General features: G+C 48.3%; 1 protein-coding gene and 1 long non-coding RNA gene across 9 annotated transcripts in view; one reads left to right on the forward strand and one right to left on the reverse strand.

The window, feature by feature from the left end:
* LOC106740603 (four and a half LIM domains protein 2) overlaps positions 1 to 10,865 on the reverse strand; it is a 214,291-nt gene that overhangs the window by 36,660 nt on the left and 166,766 nt on the right. Inside the window, exon 1 of one of the 8 annotated variants that reach the window (XM_014611797.1) lies at positions 3,211 to 4,830. The exons of 6 other annotated variants lie outside the window; for them this stretch is intronic. In XM_014611797.1, the coding sequence (XP_014467283.1) occupies positions 3,211 to 4,815 (1,605 nt within the window). In that variant the 5' untranslated portion in view covers positions 4,816 to 4,830. Of the gene's footprint in view, positions 1 to 3,144; positions 4,831 to 10,865 lie in introns of those variants that run through there. One more of the 8 variants, XM_014611796.1, reaches the window with a different exon arrangement.
* LOC106740604 lies at positions 4,843 to 9,005 on the forward strand. The gene is made up of 3 exons (XR_001374095.1): positions 4,843 to 5,407; positions 7,101 to 7,265; positions 7,857 to 9,005. It is a non-coding gene; the product is annotated as an uncharacterized LOC106740604 (long non-coding RNA).

Below are 10,865 nucleotides of genomic sequence, written 5' to 3' on the forward strand. Positions count from 1 at the left end.
ATACGTATATTATTTGCAGACGGGTATGAGATTGATATTTTGGGAGACCCCACGCGAGAGGCACACGGCACCAATAAACGCCGCGGCGGTGAGCCTCGTGCAAATATCCGCGAGTGCGTTTTGTTACGGCGCATGTTACGCGGTCGAATGTGAAAGCCGGCCGATTGCGAAATCGCCGATACGTGGAGGTGAGGTACACCCGAAATGTTAATCGACGCTCCTCGCTGTTGATCAATTCTGAAAATCATCCCTCCCCGCATGTTGTGAAACGATAACACCTTGAGCGACCTCGGTTCGATGCGGACGCGATTCTGACGAGCGCGTTTATTTCAACATTAGTTTCCCGCACGTGTGTTCATTTCTATTTATTTTTAAATAATGTAAATTATTTTAACACACTCTCTCTCTCTCTCTCGCTCGCTCTCTCTTCCTAAATGTCTTCATTACTATTATAAATTGTAAATTTCTTATATATTTTTATTTGCTTTTTTTTCTTTTTTTGTACCTGAGGAGAAGAAAAATTTTATAGATTGCTTAATGAATCTTTCTTTCTATCTAATTACCTTTGTAATATCTCCTTCTTTTTCTTTTTCTTTATATATACCTTCTGTATACACACATTTTTCCGTTCTATTTTTATTTCCGCATTACATTTGATGCACAAAGTGCATCAAACCTAATACCATGTACGTACACTTTACTTTTCCTTTAATTATGTTGAAACAATCTTGAATGTAACAATTAAATGTATTATAAGTTATATTTTCGTTCATATACTGTATTTGGTTAGCGCGATTATGCCCAGAGAAAGTAAAATACTCCTCTCTCTCTCTCTCTCTCTCTCTCTCTCCTATTCTTTCTCTATTTCTTTTCGTCTTCCCCGGTCGTTGAGGTGTACCGAGTTGACGATTTCACGAGAGCGGGCGAGTCATCTCCGGTAATCGAGAAAAGCGCGTGGGATTCCTAATGTAACGAATATTTATCCGCGTAGCCAAATATTCGGAATATTTTTGGAACAAGTATTACGTAAGATCGGAAGAGCGGTGGTAGCGGCGGCCCGCATGAGTGAGGTTTCCGCGGGCGTCGAGCTTGTCCGACCGCTGAGATTTTCGCCCTCTCGGACGGCACGAAAAATCAAGTCGTCGACGGACCGACTCGGGTTCATCCAACCTACCTACCACCTTGTCGGGTCTCGTTTATTGACATATCGGGCTACACGAAATAAATATAACCGGGGATCAGCGGCAATTATTTATAGCAGCGGAGCGAAAGTCTCCACTACGACGGGTGTATTAAAAGACCGGACTCGTCATAAAGCCTACACAAGTTTATAAATGTGCGAACGCTGAATGCAGCAAATTGGATATGCCATAGCTATACGCGAGTCCCTGCTTTCTTAACTGGACTCGTATGAATTGCGATTAACGGCATCGATAAGCGTGTCGTCTTTTGGCCGCGCTCTTATATCGTTTGGCAGGCTTCATTCCTAACTCTGTAGACGTTTGTCACATCGGATGTATTACTTTCAACGAGTTTGCAAATTTATCGAAAGTCAAAAACTTCCGACAAAGTTTGAATTTATCCGCTCTTTCCCCCATTTGCATACAGTGTCGGTGACAAATAACATATGTAGTTGGATTCTTTCTCGGAGAAAACAAATTTTGCTGTACGACGCACGAAGTTTCAGAACATTGAAATTTCGAAATTCAAGTATAGTGGGACAATGTCTCGAAAGATCACAATCCCGAAATACGAATCCCGAGAGAGAAAGAGAGAGAGAGAGAGAGAGAAACAATGTCACGAGATACAACTTCCCGGAAACATTGGAACATATGCGATGTTTCGCGAATCGCTGTTATTTCGAAAGCAATGTAAAGCGAAACTGTACCGAAATTATACCGAAATACAATCTTATCGAAATATTCGAGAATACGTAAAATCTTGAGGAAAAAGTTACGTGTCTAAAATTACCGACGGATATTTGAATTTTCTCAAGATTTTATGTGTTCGCAAATATTTCGGCAAGATCGTATTTCGTTGTATTATTTTCTCGTGCTGATTTCGAGGATAACAGTTTCTCAACATGTTACGTTTCTAAAAATTTTTCGGTAAAATCTCACCGAGTTCACTGAGAACCGAGATCGAAATGTGACAAGATCCGGACGAACGTCGAGGGGAAAATCAGAGAGGTTGGAAACGGTCACGACAGGATCGCCGTGAATGCGAAAGAATTCCGAGATTTCTGTGAAAACATCAGGGATATCCACGAGGGCTCTCGAATGGAGTGGAACGCCTGGATGATTCGATTCTGAGCGATGCGGTGTGAGATTACGATTATCCGTCGCCTGAAATACGTCGCATTTTTGGGCGGCCGCCAAGAGGCGATCGAATCCCGCGCGGATTTTCTACATTCTCCGTGTCCGATCGCGCATCTGGAGGAACGGAAGCGACAATGCGAACGTTTCCGGTATTTGCGTGTTCGTGATGCGTCGAAGGAGATATTTCGAGTTTTCGTTTGTTCCCGATTATTCGATATTCATTTTATCCGATTGTCTGTGGCACGTATATGTATTGTGAGTATCCCGATATGACACGATTTTACCTCAAACATATCCCCGAATTTGACATGATGAATTACTTTTAATTTCCCTCTGTCCATTACTGAAATATATACTTCCTATTTAGTGTGTAGAATTGCGTCGCTCTCTCTCTCTCTCTCTCCCTCTTTCTGAAGCTCACCTATTTCATAACCACGAAAACTAAAACATTTATCCAATCTTCACGCAAAATATATTTCCAAATTTAGTATTAATTAATTACTTGAAACCCCCCCTTTCAATTTATTCTCTCGTTGTAGCGTCAATTCGATATGATTGCTCTTAATCTCCCTTTTAATTACCGAACTACATTCCTCAATTCGTGGGACTGCGTTACTCAGAATTGACCTATGCCTGCGTATACCTATTGTAGCTGTGGGAACATTCGAAACTCGTCGTTGCCGGGAAGACCTCGGAATTCATTCGTTGCTCATACCGTAAGATTCAGTCCGAAGCGATTTCCGAGACGTTCGCAGGGCCGACGTTACGTCGGGCTGCGGATTAACGCGGTTGCGGGACGCGTGTTTGTGTGTGTCAAGCGTATTACCCAGAATGCTTTGTCATGGTCGGTGTCTGGTGTTGTGTACTGTATAGACGGCCTTCCGGAACTCACATCCTCCGCGTCCGCGAACTCGTCGTCGTCGTTCTCTTCGAATGATGACTTCGACCTCGAGTCCTCCGGCCTTCGCCAACCGTTCGACTCCTTGGATCTCCGCTCGGACAAAATCGAGTCTTTCCACGATATCCCCGTAGACGACGAGGAGACGACGTTGGCCTGCCTCTCCTGCTCGTCCCTCGAACTGGACCGGAACCTCTTGCTCTTGAAAGACTTTTTGGCGGAATTGTCGCGCGAGAACAGGTCCTTTTTGCTCTCGGACAAGCCGAGGACGCTGTAGCCGAGCTCCTCGGCCGCTTCGTCGTCCAACAGGGCGTCTTCCAAGGTGGTCTGCACCTCCACGGACACGCTCTTCTTGCTGTCCGACCGGGACAACGGCGGGCTGCTGATCGGTGAGGTGTTCGTCGACGTATCCTTCAGCAAGTCGTGCATCGTCTGCACGGATATATCGGACTTGCGCCGCTCGGGATCGCGATTCCTCTTCGACGTGGCCCTCGTGCTCAGATTCTCCGCCGACCTGCTGACTTCCGCATTCCTAGACTTTAATCTCGTAGGTTTCCTCACGATCGTCGTCGACGACTTGCCGGATTTGGGCTTCCGTTGGCTAACGAAGGTCTTCTTCGAGCTGTCGATTCCTACTTCGGTGGCCGTCGAGTCGACGATTCTCGGCGGATCGTCGACCGGTCTCTCCGTCTTCTTGAGGATACCGGCGCCCTTGAGCTTCCTCAACGGCTCTTGGGATCTCGAGGGAGATCTCCTCAGGACCTTCCGCATAACCCGCCGCTCCTCGTGATCGGACTCGTCGACCGACGAGGCCGACCGCGAGTCCTTGTACTTCTTGACGATCGGCAAACCCTCGAAGGACCTCATAGTAGGCGCCTCGTTGCCCGAATCCTTGTCGAAGGACGTATCGACCTCGCTCGAGGAGGCCCGCCGGTGCACCATTTCGATCTCCAAGTCGAGCGGGATCGGCGTCGGTATCCTGACATACTTCTCCGGCTCGGGCGGGATCAGCGATCGTGCGACTTGCCGCAGACTCTCCCTGAGCTCAGCGTTCAGCTCCTTCAGGGAGTTCTTCGTCTCGATGTACTCGTTCTCGTAATCGTGCGCCTCGTGCTCCTCGTCGCGATGTCGTTCCACGTGGACGATCCACGTCTCGTCCTCCTGCACGAAGTAGTTCAAGTCGTCCGGACTGTACCTGGAGTCCGGGCTGGGTCTGAAGTCCGGGCTGAGCCTGGACTCCGGGCTGAGCCTGGAGTCCGATCTGGAGCCAAGCAGGTAGCCGGCGCTGTACTCCGACAAGGTGCCGTAGTCGAAGTTCTTGTCCAAAGTGCGCAGTTCATTTCGCACCCGCAGACTGTATTCGTGCAGGTTTTCGAGCTTGTGCCGGGCAGCGCGCGGCAGCCGCAGCTTGGGCGAGTGGCTGAAGCTGCAGATGGAATCGTGCACGCTCTGCACGTCCTTCGCCGCCGGCTCGTGGTACGACAGGCATGGCGTTGGTGGATTGATGGTGATTACCAGGCCGTCGGACGTGTGCCGTAGGCACGTCAGCAACTCCAGCACGCCGACACAGCCGACCAGCACTGACAGCAACAGACCCATCTTCGTGGCTGATTAGCGCGACTCGCGAGACCGTTACTTACGAGTGTTCTCTCGCTCACATCAGCTCATCCTCGAGGAAGAGGCTCGTCGGGCTTTGCTTTGTCGCAACAGCTTCGGCTACATGGTTCTTCTCGAAGCGTCTCTCAAAGAAGAGAGAGAGAGAGAGAGATACATATATAGAGAATTTCGGCGATCGGCCGTGATCTGTCTGTTATCAGTGACCGATTGTATTTATTTGGAGTGTCATTGCATAATCCGAGGGATATGAGTCCCGTGATACTTTGAATCAAGCTATAAATATAATGACGATCTGGCAGTGCCTCAGAAGACGACGAGGGCGATAGCGACGACGTCGACGGCGATCCGGCGCTGCATTTTTCCCACCGTATGAGATCGCCTCTCCTCGCTCTAATATTAACACCGCTGACGTCACGCGAGATGGATCGGGCGATTTTTAAGCCGGCGGTTCAATCTCTTTCAAGTGGAAAACTCGCGGAGGAGCGGCGATCGCCGGCCCGAAGGTCGTCGCGCGCATGCGCGCGTGGCTCGCGCTAATAATTCGTCCTTTATCTCACTGGTAACGTCCCGACGGGTGAGTGACGTCACGTGGACAGGTGAGGAAAGAGAGAGAGAGAGAGAGAGAGAGTCCCGAGTGCTCGGGAACACATCGCCTGTTTTACGAATCCGTTGGAATTTCCGGCGATTTCCGGCGATTGCTCGGATCGTTCCTTTCTCGCGCGAGCGAACACCCCCTTCTCTCTCTCTCTCTCTCTCTCCTCTCTATCTCGAGAACGATCGCGATGTACAACGTCGGGTTCGTGTCGTCGACTCGCGGAAACCCAATCGCAGCACACTTGTCGTCGCTCCCGCCTCGAGTGCGGATCGGGGGCTTCCCCGGGAACAGCCGGGTTATCCGCGACTGTACCTGTCCTTCTCTCTCTCTCTCTCTCTCTCTCTTTCTATCCGACGTACGATCTTCCGCGGAGAAATGCGAAATATCGGGCACGAGCGAAGGTCGCGAGACGAACCCTCCCGCGGGATCTCACGTTCGAACGCAGCTAATTCCGCTTCGGGCGACGACGCGCTATGCTGGGGCACAATTCCTCGGCGTCCTTCCCTGAAAGTATGGCTCCCGAGGCCCTGCGAGCTTTCGCGCGTCTCTTGCGATCTCAATGACGGCAGCGGCCCGCGACCGTCTTTCTCTCTCTTTCTCGTAAGCACGCCGGTAATTCTTGCTGACGTCACCGGGAAGACAGACGACGATTACGCGATCCTAGAGGGGGACCACCCACGCGTCACACTCGAGTCCATCACCGCGAGAAGTAGTAAACGTTCTCCACGCGCGCTTGTGACGTCTCCCTCTCTCTCTCTCTCTCTGTCTTCCTCGGTCTCCCGCTCTCTCTCTCTTTCTCTCGCGCTCCCTCTTCGCTTTCCAAGCGGCCCGGTGTCACCGAAGCGCGCGGCCGATGCGTGGCATCGCGCGGACAGCGAGACTATCGGGGAATCGCGCGGATTCGATCGCGCCCGATCGCGCGATCATAGGCTTATCCTTGCGGCCGGATGGCGGCCGGTGCACTGTTTTATTTTCCGCGGGCAAAAGCGGCCAGGCCGTCGGCTCGTTATGTCGAGCGACGGTGGACGGTCGTCGCGACGTCGTTAGCCGCGCGCGCGGGGCCCGTCGAGCGGCTAAAAGCGGGCTAAAGTTAGCCCGAATGTCCCTGGACTGGGCGCGAGTCCTTAATGGCGATGCGATGGACGGGCGCGATCGATCAGCCGCGGACGACGATAATTAGCGGTCCGCAACCGCAGCCGCCAATACACCGTCGACCCATCGGCGAACGATCGATCGTGGCCGGTCAATAAACGCGACTTAACCGCGGGAGTCTCGGAGACTCGCGCACGCCCATGCCGGGGCGCGTTGAACGCGACTCTCTTCCCAGTTACGACGACCCGAATACCTGACGAACATGTGACGCTGATGAGCCCGCGCGGCTGCCAGCAGCGCCGACCCGACGACCGCGCGACCAGGTAAACAAGATTTTTTCATCGACGCGATGACGCGTATTCACGGTGCGTGTGGGAAAGATCAGCCATCAACGGAGTCCCGTAGGCGTGCGGTGACACCACGACGATTTCCAATCAGGCCCGTCATTTCCGAACGTTCGCGCATCGTGACCGCTAATTTGCAGCATCGTTGCTGATTCGCCGAATAATCAACAGTCACGACGCACGAATATTTTAACATAATGCGCTTAATTGGAAATTTTTTATGTCATTATGCTTAGGTGATGGGACTGCATTAAATGAAATCTCCTGTAGTTAACACGTGTGAGATGAAGAATGTCTCGCCGATAGGAAAAAACCGACGTTGGTGCCTTTTTATTTTGAGGGAAGAAGAAGGAAGAGGGGGAGAGGAGGTGTCGAAAGAGACTCGGACGTCTTCTTGAAAGGTAGGTGTGTACCGCTAATTGGAATTGATCTGTTCACCACGCAAGATTCTTGATAACGCCTGTTCCTCGCTTCCTCGAGTGGCTGTGGTGTTGGTCGATTACGTCGTCCTCGAGAATTATTCTCGTGCGACCGCGAGAAGCACAGGAATAATTTGCATCTAATGCCGGCGCCACACTGTGTAGCAGATGTAGGCCAACGTTGGGAAATCGTGAGCCACGGGATTTTTGGCGCGAATATCGGGTCAAAATGTAGAAATTCGTACGAAGAAGATCGCAAGCTCTTAAAAAAAAAGGGAAGTGGAATTAATAATGAAGAAATTCTCATACACACACACACGTGATGATTAAGTCGGCATAAAAATTCATATGAAGAGAGAATTGAATTCTTAAAGAAAAGAGAAAGAGAGAAATCGAAATGAAGAGTAAGGAAATTCGTACACGCGGTATGGCGAATGTCAGGCTAAAATAGATTAGGACGGTAGAAAAGTTTATAGAAAGGAGAGGATGTAAGATCTGAAATTTAAAAAGAGATTAAGTTGATAACTGAGAAATTCATGCGCATGGTATGATCGACTCATGGTATGGTTTCAGAACGCATTCGGTTCGTTCCAATTGGAGAATCTATCTTCGGAGGATCACGAGAAACCTATTCTCTCGCTGTATACCGTATGCGTTGCGAAACTCATCGGAAAGTCGGTTCGTCAGTTTGCTTTTGAATGTGCGCCAGTGCCGCCGGTTTCGCAAGTTTCCTCATTATTAGACGATCCAATTCCTTTTTCTTCTCCGAATTCAATCTCTTCCCGCCCCCTGCAAATTTTTCCACGTCGAACCGATGTAAAATGTCACGCGTGGAGTCGACTTAAAAGACCACGACACACGTCGCACACGCGCTGTTTACGCGCGCCTTCCACCGCCGCACTCCGGTCGCCCGCGGCGAGCTTCTGGCGTCACCCGATAGATTTTATTTCGGTTACCTCATCGGTTGCGAATTAACGTCAGGATGATCCCCGATACGCGGGCGCGTTTTGCGCGCGGTACGCCGCTCTGGCGCGCCTCCAACGGGGAGATATCGGAGCGGCGGCGGCGGTTCTTATCGAACCCTCGACGATCCATATTCGTGCGATGCGATTGACGAACGAGCTAATTCTCTCGGCCGATCACGCCGGGGTTCGTAAAAGTCACCTTTCACCCCGGAGAAAAAAAATGATTACACGTAATCCTCGATAATTATTATAAAAATATACATTATGATCAAATTGTCGAAATTAATATTTTTTTTTCATACAAAGAGTTTCATGTAATTATAGACAAATTATATATAAGAATGTATGCCTTTGTGTGACCAGACACATATATAATTATTGTATGTAATTATGTGTGTTAACACGGCGAAAGAATGTTGTTGAATGAAAAGAGAAAACAAGTAGTTTCATTCAACTGAACACCGATATCACGGGTTGCCACAAACACAAGCGGATACTTCAATTGTATTTGTACACCGAAAGAAAGGTCAGTTCACACCAATGGAATTCCGTCTTTTCCGTGTATGACAGCATTCTTTTTCCACGTGGGCATATATACACTCAGAAAAAAATATAATAGTCGTGACAGCTATAAGAATGATATAACTATGCGAATTTTGTACGCAGAATTGATGCGAATAGTATAACAAATTATTTCACAATAATCGCAACTAAATGCTGAATGATATAGCACAGTACAAACCATAGTTCTCCATAACCACAGTTATCGTGATCACATTCAGATTTAGTTGCAACAGTCGTAGAAAAAAGTTGATTAAACTATACGCATGAATTATACGCGCAAAACTCACCTGTGTTGCTATATTTTCCTCTGAAATATGTAATTACGTGCGTTTCGTCGGATATAGAGGCGAGATTCGTATGTGATAATATACATAATCGTCTTCTCTCTCGCGGGACGAAAGACGACGATGTCGACAGCGGCGATCACGGGGACGTTTCTATGTATTCCCGGCGATCTTCTTCGGCGCGGTGGGCACGCATGCGAGACGTCCCGTTGAAATCCGAGGAATCCCGCGACGCGACGAAGCCGGGTGATGAAGAATCGCGAAATCCGCCGTCACGAGTGGGTGATGGAACATCGGCTGCGCAATCCACCGGGTCCGGACCACTTCCCCGACTGGCGGCCGAAAATAAACGCCGCATGTCGACGGCGTATCGGAGCGCGAACCAAAATAAATCGCCGCTGTGTCTCGGGCTTTCGTACAGCGCGGACTCGCTCGTCGGATTATCGGTTGCCGGCTTGACCAGCCGATAGGCTCGCGATTCATCTCAAAGCTCTAGGCGAGACGGCTTTCGGGGCTCAGGAAGTCCGAGAGCAGCGGTATGACAGACGCAGCAGGGGAGACTAATGCGAATGACGCGGAATCGCATCGTGGCACTGAGGAAGGAAATCGACGTGCCGATATCGAAGTGGCCGCGATACGTCGGCGTTGTACTGTCTGAATTTCCCGCGACAAAGTTTCACTCGAAGATTAGAGCGGCAGCCGAGTCGATTAATTTCAGGACGATCTTTCAGAGTGATTTTATACAGAGTGAATCCTCCACCCCTCTGAATCGTCGAATAATTTCGCCAGGAATTTCAGAGTGAATCTGAAATGTTGTCCCGTCATTGGAAAGATGAATTCATTCTAATCAATCGAAATCGTTCGAAATTATCGTTCGTGTGAAATTAGAATTCATTTCAAGCTTGAGCGAAATATTCACTCTTGAGATTCTGAGCGGCGGAAATTTCACTATCGCTTCGAGTGAATTTTCACTTGTGCAGAGCGAATTCTCCACTTTAAATAGTTGAGCGAATGTTTTCACTCGAAATTGAAAAGTGAATCAGATATATTATTCCACTGTTATTATTATAAGAATAAATTCGCTTTAATCGATCGGGATATTTACTAGTATGGAATTCGCTTTAATAGAATCAAGAGTTGCGACATTAAAAGAAATTTGACAAAACAAGATCGAATTCAGTCACGCAAATTCAATTTCAGAATATTTGCATACAGCGAGAACTAATCGTTCTAATTCTTTCAACAAAATTTAGGTATTCTTTTAATCTCTTTGCTTGTATAGAGCAACTTCAAAATTTAATTAAATAAGGCGATCTGTTAACTATCAAAAGGTTGATCTAACTATACAATATGAGTAATTCTATCTTCATACTGCAAGTTAAATAAATCAGATGATAAATACCATCAATAATGTATCGGGGTTCAGCTTCATGATCGTTTAAGGGGGAAGTCTACTGTAAAATTTTCAAAAAATCAATTTTTTGTTTATTGGCTTAAAAAATACTTGGAACCCTCTAAAATAAGGTACATTAGGTGTTATAGCCGACTAAATTTTTCTTCATTGAAATTTTACCGAAGCGCTCCGAAACGCGTACCTGCGGTAAATTCCTATCTGTTCGGCGGGTACAGCGTAGTGACTTGCAATTCAATTTCTAACATTTCTAATACTCCAAGTCGATCAACAGATGTCACTAGGTATATTTTATAGTCAGTTAGAAGCGATTTCAACAGTAAGGACGCCGGTAGTGCGTAATTTTAAGGGCCAGTGT

Source organism: Dinoponera quadriceps, unplaced genomic scaffold, assembly GCF_001313825.1.
Source record: "Dinoponera quadriceps isolate SergipeBrazil2010 unplaced genomic scaffold, ASM131382v1 scaffold278, whole genome shotgun sequence".
Taxonomy (NCBI): Eukaryota; Metazoa; Arthropoda; class Insecta; order Hymenoptera; family Formicidae; genus Dinoponera; species Dinoponera quadriceps.